Raw genomic sequence first — 17,026 nt, 5'->3', positions numbered from 1 at the left:
TTAAATAAAGATGAGAGAGCCTGGATTTTCTCTTATGATGGAGTGCAACAGTAAGTAACTTTCATCTGAGACCAAGCCTGGCACACCTCCACCTGGCACCTCTTCCCTTCTAGCTGTGGTGAGGTGACTTTTCCTGCGTTTTCACTGGGAAGACAGTGGATGGGGAGGGTGCAGGGACTCAGACTTGCATCTGTCCCACAGCAGATTCGGCTTGTCAGAGGGCATGATCCTGGTGAGGGAAGTGCCATGGCTGATCTGCATGTGGCATTTCTTGTTTCTGGTTGTGTGTGATGGGTCCAGCTCTCAGTAATCAAATTGCACACTGGTGGGATACTTGGATCCTCTTTTCCTCCCTGTCTCCCCCGGCATACTGTGAGGCTGTCTAAATGTCAGGGGTGCTGGTGATTTGGCTGTGATGGGAGTGAATTTTAACGAGGCTTGCTCTTCAGCATGAATGTATTGATGTAGGCATGTCATGTAGCCTGTCTGTCAGCCAAGTCCCTAGCTTTTAGCTGCTTTATATGCATATCTTACGGATTGCTTCCAACCTGGGAAAGCCCAGTCAGGTCACTGCGGGGCAAGGCAGAGCTGTATTCCCATACCCACCTAATGCTGACACTGCTTTCCTGCCCCACAAGGATCAGAAGGAATCCATGGGAATCGCTGTCTTCTGGCGCCTGCTTCTGTTTGGCGTGGCTGCTGCAAAGGCAGGCTGGGCTTACTCATCTGCCTTCAATGCAGCCACACAATCGCCTCTTTCGAGGAAGGGAATTCATTAGTTTCTGTGAAGTGGCCTTGGATCTGTGGGCAGCAGGTGCTTCTATAGAGCAAACTGTTGCTGAATATTCAACAGTTGCTAAACAAGCGTCTGGCCTGCTGGCTGTGAAGCACTTGGAGTTATCTTGAGCATCCGATTAGATAAAGTGCAAAGCACTTAGGGCTTTAAAGCTACCCGCAGCTATGTTGTGTTGGTGGTATTTTAACGTTCAGGGTTGGGTTTTCTTTTTATGAGAATCTTCCAAGATCATAAGCAGCAGCTTTATCTCTTTTGACTCAGCCAACAAAGAAGGGAGCTGCCTAGGAGAATGACAATCCCAGTGATTCATATTCAAGTCGTCAGAACCTCATTCTCTTGCTGGTTTCTAATGACATGTGCACTGGAAACAAATGACTCAGGCTAGAAGCGTCTATTCATCTTTAAACTTCTTAAACTCTCCTTAATCTCAAGTTAGCTCTCTTAAGGCTACCTGAATAACACTTGGCCTTGCCAGCCTCTAACTTGGTACATGAAATAGTGTAGACATCTAAACTATGAAAGAATAATTTCAGAGGTTAATGTGTGCAATCAGCCTTCTTTTTATTTTCTCTTTCTTTTTTTTTCTTTTTGCAGTTTAATTTCCTTAGGTGTGGTCTGTAAGCAGCTTGTGCTAAGTGTCATCATTGAAAGTATGGTTCTGTGAGAAACCACGATCACTGAACAGTTGCAGCTTCAAATAATTTACCGCTTTAGTCAGTAAGGTGTGGATGCCTGTTTATTGTTCAGTAGGACGTGCCCCTATTCTGTTGTCTTGTAATAGCTTACTTAACCTGTATTAGTTGTTTTAGAGGTGCTTTGTTTGTGTTCTACTGGTTATTTAGGCCACAGAAGGAAAACTTTAATTAAATGCGTGATTGTGACAGTTGCACTGAAGGCTGGTTTCACCGAGGGAGCTGAAGCGACACCTGAGTGGTGTTATCCAAGTTTCATGCTTTACAGGATCTGCACGAGAGGTACCCCTGTGCCTGGAATATTGCATTATCAGGGGTGTAGGGATTCCACATCCCTGAATTCTCAAAGCTCAGTGGTGGATAGTATGTAGTTCCTACCCACAGGGAACAGGCTTGCAGGCTGGAGCACAGTGCCTGTGGCTGGTCCTGGCTGCTGTACACCTGCTGAGACTGTGTTAACACTGATTGGAGGTGGACCTTGAGTTTTTTTTTTCCTTTTTTATTTCATGGGGCTTAAAAGTGCAGGAACAGAGCGGTTACACTTTGGAAAAGAATCCCTGGGACTGAGCAGGCTGGGGACAGTGCAGTGTGTGCTGGAGGTGTAGATCAGCACTGCCATACAAGTCAACGTGTGAAGGTTGCCAGAACGTGACAGGGAGAAGTGAGCCCTCAGCCTATAGAGATGACACTGCACATTTAATTGCTAATGGACTCTTCAAAGAGCACCTCAGCTGTTGTTATTAGAAAAATCGAATGTGTGGTGTAACCTACAGGGAGCAAAAAGGGAGTCTTTTGTGATCTTCTTGACCTTTACTTTCTTGTGTTAATTTGTTTAATACCAGTGAGATTTTCCTGCTGGAAAAACTTGCTTAAGCAGAGACTTCTCCAAGACCTCTGAAAAAGACGTGCTAATTGGGAGCTTCAGGGATCCACTGTGGACGCCGTGTCCCTCTGTTTCCCTCCTGGATCAGACTTTTACCAGCTGGTGCAATTCCATAATAGCAGTCAGGCTTTATTGCATTAAACTTGTTAAGAAAATGGGAGGTCTGTGCCTGTGAGGCTCAGAGTGGGGGAGGAAAGTTGGGGAAATGTTAGACAAACAAACACTTCTGGGTACTTCTGAAACCTTGTAATTGCTCTTAACAATTTTGCTTTTTCAGCACCTACTAAAATGGATTTACTGCTTGTGCTATTTGTAGATCCCAAGGTACTTTGCAAAGAGCAACAGTGGCATTGTCTGCTTGGTTTGGGAGGGTGCAAGGTGCAAGTCAGATGTGCTGAAGAACCCGGGGCTAAGGCAGGGCCAGGGCAGGTTCCTGGGCTGGTGTCTGACCTGCCCCACCATCCTCCCTGGGGATGAGGGGCTGTGGCTCAGAGCTATAGATTTGATTGCATGAGGCAGCGTGGCTTCAATAAATAATAACGTAATATTCAATAAACATGGCATAGAACAAGGATAAATCCTTTGGGACATCTCTTGGAGCAGTACCTCGGGAAAGTTTCAAGCATAATAAAGCTGACACAGAAAAGGGGGAAGAGGCTTATTGAATAATGCCAGGTGTCTCACTAACATTACTTGTTCATCTGGAACACCTCTTGAAAGCTCAGCTAGAAAAGCATCCAGGTGTCTGCTCTGAGTATGTACCTGGAGATTCAAACACAGCAGGCAATGCTGTCCTTTTCCTGCTAGGGTATTCATTAGTTAATGAGGTTTGAGCAGGTGGGGTTGTTTGGAATTTCTTCAGGCTCCATATGCTAGGAGATTTCACAGTTATATCAATTGGTATTTCAGGAAAGAGATGGATGGTGAGATCTGCATTTCTAACAGGAGTTTCTGTTCTGCAAATCTTAAAAAGCTGCAGCTTCTGCCTGACTCTTTTCTTCTTGAAGTGGAAAAGACAATTTGTGTCATCAGCACAGAACATCAGTGATTCTGCAAAAGGGGGTTTGAGCCTCCTTGGCTCCAGGAGGGGAGTGGCCAGAGGCTGTGGGGGTGGACTTGAAGCTGAGCTGTGGCAAGTGGTGCCAGTGGGTCAGTGTCCCAGCAAACACCAGGAGGGCAAGGAGTGCTGGTGATGGTGCCACTGCCTTGGGATTCCTGAGTGGGATGATAGTTGTGCCTAAACTTGAGGTATATCCCTGAATGAATGCTCCATCCCCATGTCAATGAACTAAGCTTTAAAAGCTTCACTTGCTGGCAGTAGCTCAATGGTCAGGCTGCCTGTGGAGTTTCCAGGTGAGCTTTGGAGTGAAGCTCTGAGTCAGGACTTCCTCTGGAGCTCTGAGTTATTTGTGTCACACTGGATGAGAATTGTCAAAGCAGCATTGTGTGGCTGCTTATCAAAGGACAGAGGAAAATCTTAGCCTTTATTTTTTCAATTAAGAATTTTTATTTGTACCTCAGGGACAAGCAAACAGAACCCAGCTTGTCTTGGCTATTCTTAGTATTCATGGGACAGGAAGGGGAGGGAGAGGACAAACAGCAAGAGCAAAGAGTTGCAGTAATGAGAATGATGTCTTATTTTAGTTGATATTTAATCAAGACATGTGGTTCTAGGAAGCAAGAACATATAATTTTGCCTTTTTTTCCCCCCTGCTCTCATATATCTTTGATTATCACCAAGACTTTCCCTAAACAATTTAACACCTGCCAACTCTTTTTTCACCTTACAAATTTTTGTCCATCCTCAAAGACAGAGTAAACTGTTATGCTTATCTGTTTTGCTTTTGTTAAATCTGTAATATTAATCAAAGGACTAACTCTCCGTGACTCATGTATTACCATCTCTCAACGGATGCCTCATTTTGTTATAGAACTTTGAAGATATTTATTACTTCAAGTGCATTTTGTTACTAAATTAGGATAAAACTGATTGCAAATTATAGCTGGGTGTTGTGTCCTTCTCTCCTGTGAAGTCAGAGACAGTACTTGAGCCCCTCTGGAAGGTACAGGCTACTTTATTGGCTTGCAGGAACTGGCTTTGTAAAGCCGGTCAGCTTCTTGTTTCTTGGCTTTTATTCGGTATCACTCTTGCTTACTAGGGCATCCAGAGAGCTGGGTATTGCTTCTCCTGTATCTGCTGAACCGCCTGAAGGGATAATCTGAATTGACTCCCAGTTTTCCTTGTGCCAGGGCGGTGAAATCCAGGACTGTGCCTACTTGGACAGCGAAAGTGCCTACAGCGAGTCGGAGCTGTTTCCTGATGAGGACGCGATGACTCTGGCACAGCAGGAGGTTCACCATGAGTCTGACATGGACAGTGCCATCGAGAGCGCCCAGAGCTCGGAGGCCTCGGACGTCTGTCGCAGCGAGGACAAGGACGGGCTGCTGGGTGGCCTCTTCCTGCCCGGTGACAAGTGAGTGGTGCTTTTGCTCCGTGGCAGCTCCGTTCCAAGGCGTGTGCCAGGGAGGAAGGAGCCTTTACGTGATTAATCCCTGCTGAGGGAGGCTGAGGATGGCTGATGGATTTAGAAACTTTACATCCATTTGCAACATAAGGGGGATGGATGTCCAGGTCCTCTAAGTGGCTTAGATAGTCTCAGTCCTGGCTCCTTCTGGCACGTTCTGGGAGCACTCGCAGGACTCGCATGTTGTGTGTTGAAGTGACAGCGCTGGGTCTTTCCAGAATGCATTAGAATTCCCCAAAACCTAGGTTCTTCTCTGGTGTCATAAGCTTTGTATGCTGGAATTAAATACTTCCTGCAAAGCAGTTCAATATGGGGAATGCTGCTGTAGTCTTTTGTACATCTAGTTACCTGATGATGTGGACTCTGCTGATTTGCTTTGCAACTTCATGTACCCAATTAATTCTTCGTGTTTCTAATTTTCCATAACCTTTATTGTGCAACAGTAAATTGTGTTTAACACAGGGTGTCTTGGCATGTGCGTGTGTAACCATAGTTTGCTGTTAACAAAAGTGTCTCTGTAACCCTAACTTTACTCTTCCCAGGTGTGGACCTGGGACTGCTGGTTAAAGATGCCTGAGGGGGGAAAGGACCAAACTTGGTTTAATCCTGCTTTGAACTGAGTTAATGCAGTACCACAGGACAGAGCTCAGATGGGCTTGCATTGTAAGCCTCTGCCTTGTCTTCCCTATTTGTGGCCTGTCATCTTGATTTGTGCCTCTTGAGCTTTGCTCATTGCTAAGGCAGCCTTTCTTCTCTCTCCTGGGCCTCCTTGGATGCTCCCTCTGCAGCCTCATTCCTGCCCTCCTCCTGAATTTCTCAGCTAGCTGAGTTCTGGTCTTCTCCCATTTGCCCATGCAACCTCGGAGACTTTCTCAAGATTAATTGCAGTTTTCATCAGCTCTTTATCAAACTTGCCTCCTTTGCTTGCCATTCCCAGTTCTCCAAAGATCCATCCTTGTGGTACTTTTTTCCTATGCTGTGTTTGAAATGTATTTCCTCCCAGCTGTGCCAGTCGGGCTCTTGTGAAAGGGGTAGGGAAGGCACTGTGCCTCCTGTACCCTCCTTCTAGGGCAGGCAGGAACTACCAAGAGCTACTGTGCTACTACTGACAGGCCTTGGTTTATCCTCTGAAACCTCCTCAGCTTTGGTAAATATGTGGGGGAAAAAAACTTGAGAAGCTTCATGCTTTTGTGTTATAAGAGGCAGTAGAGAGATTTACTTTGGGTATTAGAGACAGTTATTTTGCTGCTTGTTGAAGAAGCAGGTGGGTTGGGTATCAGATGTGTCAGCCAGCTGAAATCCTGCTCTGAAGAACAGAAGATAACCATTAAAAACAAACAAGAATCCCAACAAACAAAAAAGCACCAAACACTTGAAAGTTCCCTTCAAAAAGTGTTAGAATGAGGAAAATCAGTTGCTTTTAGCAACTCCTTTGCAAATGACTGTGTGATTCCTAGACCTCCAGTCCTGGTGGAAGTGTTACAAGGAGCTTCTCCCCTTAACTGGCTTGGTGTAACTACAATTGAGATGCAAATAGCAGTAGGATTGTGAGATCTCCCAAAAACTTATCAATACACAGTATGTCCATGCACAGCAGCACTTTATGAATAAATGTTAGTGTGATATGCTGAGCTTCTCACTAATCCCTCAGCCAAGGAGCCTTGTTAGATAAGTTTGATCTATTTCGAGTGTGAGTATTCCTATCTTCATCCTTTAATAGTGTGCCAGGTTTGACTTGCCCTAATTTCTGTTAATGTGAATTAGATAAATGAGTTGCAGGTTATAAATGGATCTCATCAAAACAGGAGAAACAAAAGAGCATACATCTGAAATGTTGGCAGGCTTCCTCTGCTACTAATTGCTTTTGGAGGAAAGGGATATGCAAATAATGCTTGCACCATCCACCAAGGAACACTTGTGCATCTCTTGTTTACAGCTCACAAGTGGAGTATTGCAGGAAGAGAACTCTCCCTGTAGGGACATTTGAGAGGCTCAAGGTAGACTTAGAAGAAATCTAGGAGGAAATATCATTGAGCTGCTGGAAAACAATGTCACCTGGGAGCTACTGTCCCATGGCTCTAGTGGAGCTGGAGATACAAACACTGTGCACTGAAGCAAAGGGAGAGGAAGTCTTGACCCAATCTGCATAAAGTGCCAGCAGATTCCATCAGTGCCTTGTCTGTACTGCAGAGGCCTTGGATTCTGCAGCAGAGGGAACAGTTGGGCAATGCCAGGGCCTCACAACTGAAGCATCTATTTCAGGTCTGCTAGGTGTGTTTTCTGTAGGGAGAAGTTTGTTTGTAAGAACTTGCATGTGAATTCACTGGCTTGTCTGTTTGAATGCCTCACCAAGGTGAGAGCTGAGCAAACCTGTGTAGAACACCTGCACTCTGCAGGTGCACTGCACAGGGCAGTCTGGACTCTGAACAGGTGAACCCTGTGCACCTTCTGCAGCCACCTTGCTCTGTTTTGTTAGGTTTTATGTGCTCAAAACTGTTCTGCCAGCTACTTTCCTGTGGTGCCTGGCTCTGCTGATCTATGTGCCCTCTTTCTCTGAAGTCACAGGGTCCTGCCATTCCCTACCCATTTGGCATCATTTTAAGTATTTTTCTGGTAGATAGACAGCCTTTTCTTGTGGTCCATACCTCCTCTGAAAGACACAGTTTTCCTGTCCTGATGGAAGGAAGGGCAGGAACCCAGCCTCCATTAGGTCACATCAGTAGCTTTAGTGACTCTCTGGTATGTGGTGAGCTGAGGTTTCTTTCTGACCACACCAAAGAGAGTGGCTGGGACTCCTGGGGCGTGGTAGAGGGTTTGTCAGGATTACTGGGAAACTCTCTGATTGTGAAATAGAGTGACAGCCTCTGTCTTATACATGTTCCTCTCAATATCCCATGCATTTCGGAGCTGTCTGCATGGTTCCTGCATTCAGAGCAGAAATCCCCATGTGGACTTCACATGGAAACGGTGGCTGAGGATCACAAAGGTGTGTCCTTGAAAGTGAAATGGTTTGTGTTGATCCAAACTTGTCACACAGGTACCTCGTTCACAGATTCTCAGGCTCTTGTCTCTGGAGGCACTCTGTTGGCTGCACATCAGGTACATTTAGCACTTCAGGATTTGAGCCAAAGTAAGGGGGTTACAGCTTCAAAGAGGGGACAGCCTGTAAAAGGTGGAAGATTCCATGTGAGGTGAGGTGCTGTCAAAATCGGCCTTCGAGATGTTTTGACCTCTTGTTTCAGGTCAAGTCCTCACAACCCTTCTGCAGCATCTGACCTCTCCACTTACTCCACCGCCTCCCTGATCAGTAATGAAGAACAGTTTGAAGACTATGGGGAAGGAGATGATGTGGATTTTACTCCCAGTAGCCCATGCCCTGATGATGAGACCAGAACCAACGCCTACTCTGACCTTGGCTCATCTGTATCTTCCAGGTTGCTCCTTATTCATTAACAAACAGTTTTTCATTTTTATTCTTCTCTGACCATACCAGAGTTTACACTGGTTACATAGACTCGCATTAAAAGCAAAATGTTATCAGTTCATTTCCTGCCCTCCAATCGACAGACTGCGTTTAATAATAAGAGCTATAGCAAATATGGTGCTTCTGATAACCTCTGCTGGGTTCTGTTGAAATAACTGGGCTGTTTTGCTTGCAGAGATTTCTTTCTGTTGCACATAGTAATTCCACGGTTCAGGGCTAGTACTGGAAGGGATCTGCTGCAATGGAAACCAGCTTAGCATTATGTACCTACCTTGATACAGTGGAGAGAAAGAGAGTTGTTTCCCTTTAGTGTTCTGATACTACAAATCCTTAGCACTGGTCTGTGAGGGGAACTGCTGCACATGTACAGGGGTTTATTTGAAACAAGCATCCTATTTACTTGGAATGTCTTGGAAACCATAAGCAAGTAGCTGCTGTCTGTTAGGAGCTAGAAATGCCATGGCAGTGCACTTGCTTCCTGCATGTGACCTCAGTCTCTGCAGCTCTTACTTCCTGTGGCCAAGGCAGGTCCAGATTTTGTAGTCCTTCCCTGAGCAAGGGAGTGGGAGTGCAGGGTTGGGGAGAGCTGAGCATGAAGATTCTCTAGGATTTGTCTGCTTGGATCAATAGCACATGGAGGTCTTGTGCTTCATTGCTAACACAGGACAAGCTCACTGCATCCTTCTGTTCCGCATGAGACCCCCACGTGCTCCCCTCTGTTTCCAGCACTTCTGCAATCCAGCCTGGCCACCTCTGTCATGCATGCAGAGCCAGACCCCTTTCCACTGCCCCTTCATGATGATGGCTTGTGTCCTTCATCCCCTCTTTCCTCAGGTTTATGCAGCCCTTTCCATTCTCATTCCTGGGGCTCAGTGCACTTCATGCCATGGTTTCTCTATTTTATTTGAGTTTATTTTCTCTTTGTCATGCCAAGAGATACTGTTATCTCCTCTTTAGACCTGTGTCCACTTCTCCCTTCCTCCTCATTCCAGGGTTCCTTTCATCCTACCATCTGAGGGGGTTCGTGTGACTTCTTACCAGTCCACTCTGTTTTTCATCTTCCTGCCTTTCTCTTGGGGAAAAGACTCTTCAGGTTGCATGCCAGGCTCTAGTGGGAAGATGGGCAAGATGAGAGTGGGACATTGCTGAGGTGGAACGTACTCATGTGGCTGCCTTTGCTACTACATGCATCACAGTGAACCCCGTGTACCTTTTGCTCTTCTTCTGGTCACCCAAACTGATTCTTTCCACTGACACCCAGAAACATCCACATCCTCTGGAAAGCCTCAGCTCAGACCTGTGGACTGAGTTAAATGAGTTAGCTCTGAGTTAGATGAACTGTGGTTAGAGATGGTTCTTCAAGTCCCTCATCTGTGATTCTGACACACAGACACACAGACACAAGGAAAACCTGTTGTGGTTGGTTACTACAGCCAGTAATATCTCTCCTTTCCTGCAAACAGTGCTGGCCAAACCCCCCGAAAAATGAGACATGTTTATAACAACGAGTTACTGGATGTTTACTGCTCACAGTGCTGCAAAAAGATAAATCTCCTCAACGATTTGGAAGCCAGGCTGAAAAACTTGAAAGCAAACAGGTAAGCAGCCTATTGCACTGCTTTTGGCAATGCCCACTTGGCATGGGACTGGCAAATAGCAGGAGGAGATGGAGAGTGAGCCCTCTCCTTTCCTGTATCCCATTCCATCTCACACGTATATTTTTCTTACAAAACAGCAAGAAATGTAGACTTAGACTTCTAGGTCCAAAATGCTGTTCTTTATTAGCTGTTAAGTGTTTTTCTGACTTAGGGTGCAGACAGCATTAATAAACTCAAGTATTTTAACCAATGAGCTCTTTGATTGCAGAGTGAGAGTCATATTTCCAGGAATTTTCCCCAGGAAGTGGGATCTGCTGTGCTGCTTAGTGCAAATCTACAGTTAGCTACTGCTTTATCCAGGTGGGAAGGAGGGATCTGCAGATCCTTGGCTAATGCACATAACCTTACATACACCTCTCCTAAAGCTACTGGTCAGCAGAGGTACTTGGCTCCTTTGGGATTTTTCTGTGTCCTCAAGGGAACTTGGAAAAATGATGAATCCTATGGCAGAAGTTACTTCTGGAGTTCTTTTCAATTTCAGCTTTTTCCGTACATTTCTATCTCCGCCACGCCATCCACTCCTGAGCTGTGCTGAGCACTTGGAAAGTGCTTCCAACAATCACCTAGAGTTTTTGAAGGGAATTATTTGGTGGGATTTTAGCTCCCCCTAGAAACTGGATGTGAATCCTGCCTGTTGGCATAATCCTTGGGACAGAGCTCACTGCAGAGCTTGTCATGAGCAATGTTCCTGCCCTAGCAGGGAGTCTGCCAGCACCCAGACTGTGACCAACCAGGGCTTTGGGAATTTTCTGAGGGAGGCTGGATATGCCTGACCACCAAGAGCTGTGTCTGTGCACATAGAGATGTGACATCCTCTTACCGAGAGATGCAGCAGGGTACTTCGATCTGGTTCCAGTGCTGTTGTTTGCAGAGTGGGTCTTTATTTAGATAGCACCAGTCTCTGGCTGCACAAGGGAACTGTAAAAATGGAAAGACATCAGTTCCTGTGCTGAACTGGGAAGCATTATGGGGAAGGATAAACTAACTGTTCATAAAATCATCTAAAAACTGGGAATCCAGAATAAGTGTCCATCACTAACTCAGTGACCCTTTGTGGTGTTTCTAATGTTAGTTTTGCTCTATTTACACTGACAAATCTCTGCTAAATATAACAGTACTGGCAAATTGACTCATTAATGATCACAGTAATTTGTGGCTTCATTCATCTTTGCGTTGTTAGTAACTGCAGTTTTTGATTCAGTTGTTAAAGAATATTGTTCACAGAACCATCTTTTGACTTGGTTAAAATGTCAATATTATATTTCATTGTGCAATTAAAATTGAATCAAATAAGTGTTTAATTCCTACATCATTCCTTCTGTATCCATGTAGCCCTAACAGGAAGATATCAAGCACAGCTTTTGGAAGGTAAGGCTCTTCAAATTTTCTATGAATATTTGTGGAATCAGCCGTAACAATTTCACAAGTGGGAGTGGGAGAAGAGGGTAGGAATAAGTTAAGAAAAGCAAAAATGTGCCAAGATAAGTTTTTAAGGAAAGGGGCCTGTGTTTGGATAGGGATGTTGCAGAATATAGGAGCCCCTGCTAGTCTTGGAGCAGGCCCCTGAACTGGAAAGAGCTATGTTAAAAACATAGTTTTTGCTTCCTTGTCTGCCAAATGTATTCCTTGATACTGGTATTCTATTATTCCAGCTGCTGGTTCTTTAACCCTCATAATGTGGGCATTGCTGCTGTTGTTGCCAAAATGTGAAGGAAAGCAATAGCACCCCTTTAAGAAGGACATACAAAATTGTCATCTTTGAATGAACCAGCCCTGGGCTGGGGAGGGCTGTAGGGTTCAAGAACATTTTAGATTATCTCCAGTGTTACATGTCCTGACACTGTTCTGCAGTGGGAACTGCTTTTTTCTGTTTTTTTGAAGTTCTTACTGTATGACATTTTCTAGCTTAACCAATGGGCAGTGGTGACCTTATTTTAAATTTCTAATAAGGCAAATACAATTCAGTGCGTAGTGTGAATAAGACTTAAGTATTTTTTAAACTATGTTAATGCTGGTGGCAGATCCTATCAAAAGCAACAAAGAACTCACTCCCTAGAACTAATGTCATTGACTGTGCTCAGTATGACTTCATTTAGCTACCAGTCTCTTGTAAGACTTGTGTTTAAACAGTTGTAATTGTCACTGAAATGGTTGCACAGATTTTACCGTCGGATGTTCAAAGTCCGAAGCCAGACTCTTTGTCCTCCCTCCTCATCAAGCCAAATAATTATCCTTCTGATCTTTCAGGCAGCTCTTCCACAACAGTAACTTCAGCAGCAGTAATGGCAGCACAGAAGACTTGTTCAGAGACAGTATAGACTCCTGTGACAATGATATCACTGAAAAGGTGAGAATCTGTGTGCTCTGTGCGTAATGCACCCAACCAAATCCTGCTGGAGCTCTGCATCAGGGGATGAAGGTCTTGCTCAGAATTACCCATGGTCTGACAGCTCATTCAAAATGTCCTTGATGTTCCATTACTATTACAACTTTTCTTGGCAGTAATGCAAGAACTGTGCAAGCACAGATCTAGGCATTGTGTTAGAACTTAACGGTGTATTTGCAGTGATCACCTTCAAGGCAGATGCAGGGTCTGGTGAACTCAGAATTTTGGAGCTTAATTTTGCTGCTGGCTTTGCAGAGAAATGTGCCCCTTCTTAAAGTGGTAGAGTAGCTAAATGCCAATTAGGAACAATGAAGGGGTGTTTGAAGAGAGACTCAAACTCAGTTTTTTCTGCTTCCCCTTCCAGGTAACATACCTAGAGAAGAAGGTGACAGAACTGGAGAATGATAGCCTGACAAATGGTGACCTGAAGAGTAAACTGAAACAAGAGAACACACAGCTGGTTCACAGGTAACAAAGCACAGAGCCAGGTCTCCTCACCATGGCAGAGCAAAGCTAGAGCACAGCTGTGGGGACGGAATATCTCTACCTGTAGAGTATGACCAAGTCTTCTTCCTTAATGCTGACAGATGAAATAAGGCTTCATCTGAGAAGTCCAAGTGGAATAGGGCTGCCTTGCTGAATTTTCAGCAAGAAGAGAGCTTAGAACAAGTGTCTTTAACACAGATGTTACTGACTTGTACAGAGAAAACTCTTCTGCTGTAAGAGAGGTTACCACTGGTGGTTGGTTGTTTTGTTTGGTTTTTTTCGTGCATGTAGCAAGAGCAGAAGGTTGGATCATAGTCCCAGCTTGAGACTGAAAAAATAATAGTTGAACTAATACTATTTAATTCTGTGTTTATTGGTAAGATTAGATACTATGAGAAATACTGGGACTGGTTAAATGCCAAGATATATGGTGAATTAGAATGAAATAGAGGAATGAGCAGGGAAGAGAGAGGCAATGCAGTCGCTCGGTTATTTTTAAGTACTTGCAAAGCTTTTACTGAAATGAAATCTGGTTTCCTCAGAGTTCATGAGCTAGAGGAACTATTGAAAGACCAAGAAACATCAGCAGAACAGACCCTGGAAGACGAGATAAAGAGACACAGAGAGGCTTACAGCAAGTATGAAAAAGAGAAAGGCACCGAAATTGAACTGCTAAATACAAGGTAACAAACATCTGGGTGCCACCATGAACAGGGCACAAGGTCTTCTTTCCTTTGCTTTTACTTTGCTTGTAAATGTCAGCTGTTCACCAGCAGACAGTGCACAGATGGTGGCAGGTTGGCAGCCCTGTAGAGTGGATCTGCAGTCACATGTCTAATGCCCAAAAGCTTGGAGGATGCTTTACATTAATGCTTTAATCCACATGGCCTATGTAGACAGCTTAGCTGAATATTTGGCGTGGATTCAAGGAGGGAATTGTGACCAGTTCTAGCAAACACTTGTGCCTGCGTTCGTTTTTTGCAACTTACTTTTTTTCAGATACCTGTTGTTAGAAGCACAAAAACCTGAGGGTCAGTGTAGCATTTGGGGCCCTGAAGACTATCAAAAAGGCTCACGTTAAAAAGTGCTATGATTAGAAAGATTTTCCCTGTTTGGTCTTTCTATTAAGAGCAAGTGAGATGGCTTTGTAGAGCACACTATTTTGCACGTCTGCATTCTTGAAGAGGTATTTGATTTAAGATTTTTGTTATTAACACAGGGTTCAGCAACTGGAAGAAGAAAATGGTGATCTGAAAAGCACTGTCACACGGCTGAAATCCCAAACGGAGAGATTAGATGAGGTAACAAAACTGACTGCTTGAGCAATTTAACAGCAGTTTCATTTTGTGTAAGAGCAAACTCTTACAATGCTTGACCCAGCTTCTTTAATTTTCCTTCCTTAGACAAAATTATTAATAAAATTGGAGCACTGGTCACGTTTAGGGGCTGGGACGTCCTGAGACATAAGCCAGTTTATGACCAGCTGTGTCTGTAGATTCATGCTGTGAAACTGAGGGGGTCTCCTGCACTTGCCAGCCTGTTCTGAAGTTCCCTGTTTGTTCCAGGAGAGGCAACGCATGTCAGACAGGTTGGAAGACACAAGTCTGCGACTGAAGGATGAGATGGATTTGTACAAGAGGATGATGGACAAGCTGCGGCAGAACAGGCTGGAATTCAACAAGGAGAGGGAAGCCACACAGGAGGTAGGTGTGAAGAGGGAGGTTAGGCCAGGCAATCACATGCTACATACATGGAATCCCAGCTGAAAATGGGCATACAGGATGAAAACTGAGTTTATCACATCCAGTGGAGGTGTTGGTGGAGTTTGTTTCTGTGGTAGGAGTGCCCACAGGGCAATGAATGCTGCAGGAATACTTTATAAGTGGCAATCCCTGACCCCAAGGGTTTACAACTCTTTGAGAACTGTGTGCCCTAACATTTCCTATACTGTCTTTGCAAGGGCAGTTGTGGCCTCAGCCAGGTTCAGGGCATGCTTGTGTCCAAGTGCAGAGGGGCTGTTTGCAGGGGAGGCTGCACAGACAAGGCCTGTTTGCTGCCCACAGCTCATCGAAGACCTGCGGAAGGAACTGGAGCACTTGCAGCTGTACAAGCTGGAATGTGAACGTCCTGGACGGGGGAGAAGCTCTTCCTCCAGCCTGAGCGAATTCAATGCCAAAACCAGAGAGGTGGAAATGGAGCATGAAATAAAACGGCTGAAGCAGGTGAGCAGGGAAGGGCCTCTCGATCCACATCAAATGCACAGAATGCCTTGAAAAATGCCTATAAACTGCAAGCCCAAGCACTCTGCCTTCAGATTTTGTCCCTCCCTTCTCACACAAGCCATGCTGCATCTGTACAGGACTTGTTTGCATTGGTGATGTAAATTATGCCATGGGAAAACTCAGGCAGGGATACCTTGTCACTGGAGGTAAGAGTGGCTGTCAGCTTGCAGCCTTGCCATATGTCATCCAAGCTACCTGTGATGTTAAAATATTACTTATTTTTTAATGAAACCTTGTAGGAAGAACTTAAAAGCAATGTCTTTTTATCCTGAAATAGGAGAATCAGAAACTTCGCGACCAAAATGATGATCTTAATGGACAGATTCTAAGTCTCAGTCTTTATGAAGCTAAAAACCTCTTTGCAACGCAAACAAAAGCCCAGTCACTGGCTGCTGAAATCGATTCTGCATCGAGAGATGAGGTAATGTGCTTTTCTAATCAAGTACTACATCCAAGAACATGCAATTTTCAATGTAATTAACTGTCAAGGTTGAACCATCTGAAGTTGACAAATGAACAGCAGAAAATTCTGCTTTGCTAGGAGTTCAGGGGTGTTACAAGATTGCCTTAAATCTAACACTGTTTTGGGTAATATAACTCCTGGTAATATAACTCTCCCATTTCTCTCTCTCAAAAAAATTGGGATTATTAGAATATCAGTGAACTGTTTTACAGTTTTGACATCTTCTGTCTGGCAGGGTATTGTGATAGTGTGAAATTACCATCACTAGTTATTTTAATTTTTACTTTCTCTTCTAGATTTAGTTCTGAGTTACTTCAGTAACAAGCTCTCACTTAGATACATATTTGAGCTATATATTCCCTGTAGCAGAGCTGAATTCTTGGACAAAGTAACTAGCGTGCAAATAGTAATTTGGTAATGCTTTGCAAGATGTTGTGGGAGACCCATATTTATGTGGGCTGAGTCCAGCTGGTGTAGCTGCCTTTGAGCTTCAGGACAGATTGTGAGATCAAGCCAATGGATACATAAGAGCTCCCAGGGAAGAAGACAGGTTAGTGGTGAAGGAGATAAAAGGAATTGTTTGTCCTTGATGCTCTATCTCTTCCAGACAGAACTTCCCATTTCTTCATCAAGAAAAGTCTTGAGACAGAAAAGTACTTTTTACCCAGTCTGTACTGGACTGACCTGTCAGCTTTAGCTCCTGGGCAGGTCCTTGAAATGAAGGGCGTACTTGAGAACTTAATTTCTTCCTGAGCCAGAGTACTGTGAAGAAGGGCTGTTTAATTGTTGGTCTCTAATTAGGTAAAGGCAAACTGGCTTTTGCTATTGTCAAGAAAAATCTCACTTTCTCCTTCTCAATCTTAATGCTCTGGCTCATGCAAGGAATATCCAGCATTCCCTCTTTAAAAGGGGAAAGTGCCTGAAAGCTGTGGCCCAGACTCAGTAAAACCTCACAGACCTGCACAAACTGTTGCCATTGTGCCATTTTTCTTTTATAATCAGAACAAAGGTAAGAACCTGCAGATTCACTTCTGTGAAGTCTTATGAAAATGGACATGCAAATTACATGAGCTTTAGGAGGATCTGGGGCTCTGACATCTCTTGCACTGAGATGAAGCACTCGTGCATGATGTGGGTGCAGGATGGATTGGCTGTTAGATGGGGAATTCGTTTCAAATGACCTGCCAAAAGATCCCTGGTGATAACAGTTCACCACCTTCCTTGATAGCAAAGACTGTAACATACAGGTTGTTTCTAATATGAATGCAGGGAGGAGCTTGAGGTAGAAAACCTGTGACAAAAGGAACTGGTGATCCTGAGCAGGCACTGGTCTCTCACTTGTCTGCATTTCATGCTATTACATAAACTACT

At 44.4% G+C, this 17,026-nt stretch overlaps 1 protein-coding gene across 4 annotated transcripts in view; it reads left to right on the top strand.

Annotated features, from left to right (window-relative positions):
• The window catches only part of RAB11FIP4 (RAB11 family interacting protein 4), a 113,187-nt gene that overhangs the window by 89,378 nt on the left and 6,783 nt on the right, over positions 1-17,026 (top strand). For 3 of the 4 annotated variants that reach the window (XR_014855574.1, XM_085077578.1, XM_085077580.1), the window contains 11 exons: positions 4,622-4,845; positions 8,139-8,330; positions 9,844-9,978; positions 11,371-11,406; positions 12,286-12,385; positions 12,789-12,892; positions 13,453-13,593; positions 14,130-14,211; positions 14,476-14,613; positions 14,974-15,132; positions 15,470-15,613. Coding sequence is in view for 3 of the 4 variants with exons in the window: in XM_085077578.1 (XP_084933704.1) it covers positions 4,622-4,845; positions 8,139-8,330; positions 9,844-9,978; positions 11,371-11,406; positions 12,286-12,385; positions 12,789-12,892; positions 13,453-13,593; positions 14,130-14,211; positions 14,476-14,613; positions 14,974-15,132; positions 15,470-15,613 (1,455 nt within the window). In the remaining variant the exon portion in view is untranslated. The remainder of the gene's footprint in view (positions 1-4,621; positions 4,846-8,138; positions 8,331-9,843; positions 9,979-11,370; positions 11,407-12,285; positions 12,386-12,788; positions 12,893-13,452; positions 13,594-14,129; positions 14,212-14,475; positions 14,614-14,973; positions 15,133-15,469; positions 15,614-17,026) is intronic. The other variant, XM_085077579.1, reaches the window with a different exon arrangement.

Source organism: Lichenostomus cassidix, chromosome 18 (genome assembly GCF_008360975.1).
Source record: "Lichenostomus cassidix isolate B80296 chromosome 18, HeHo_3.0, whole genome shotgun sequence".
NCBI lineage: Eukaryota > Metazoa > Chordata > Aves > Passeriformes > Meliphagidae > Lichenostomus > Lichenostomus cassidix.
The sequence above is the reverse complement of the archived record's forward strand: the minus strand, read 5'-3'. Positions and strand labels throughout refer to the sequence as shown.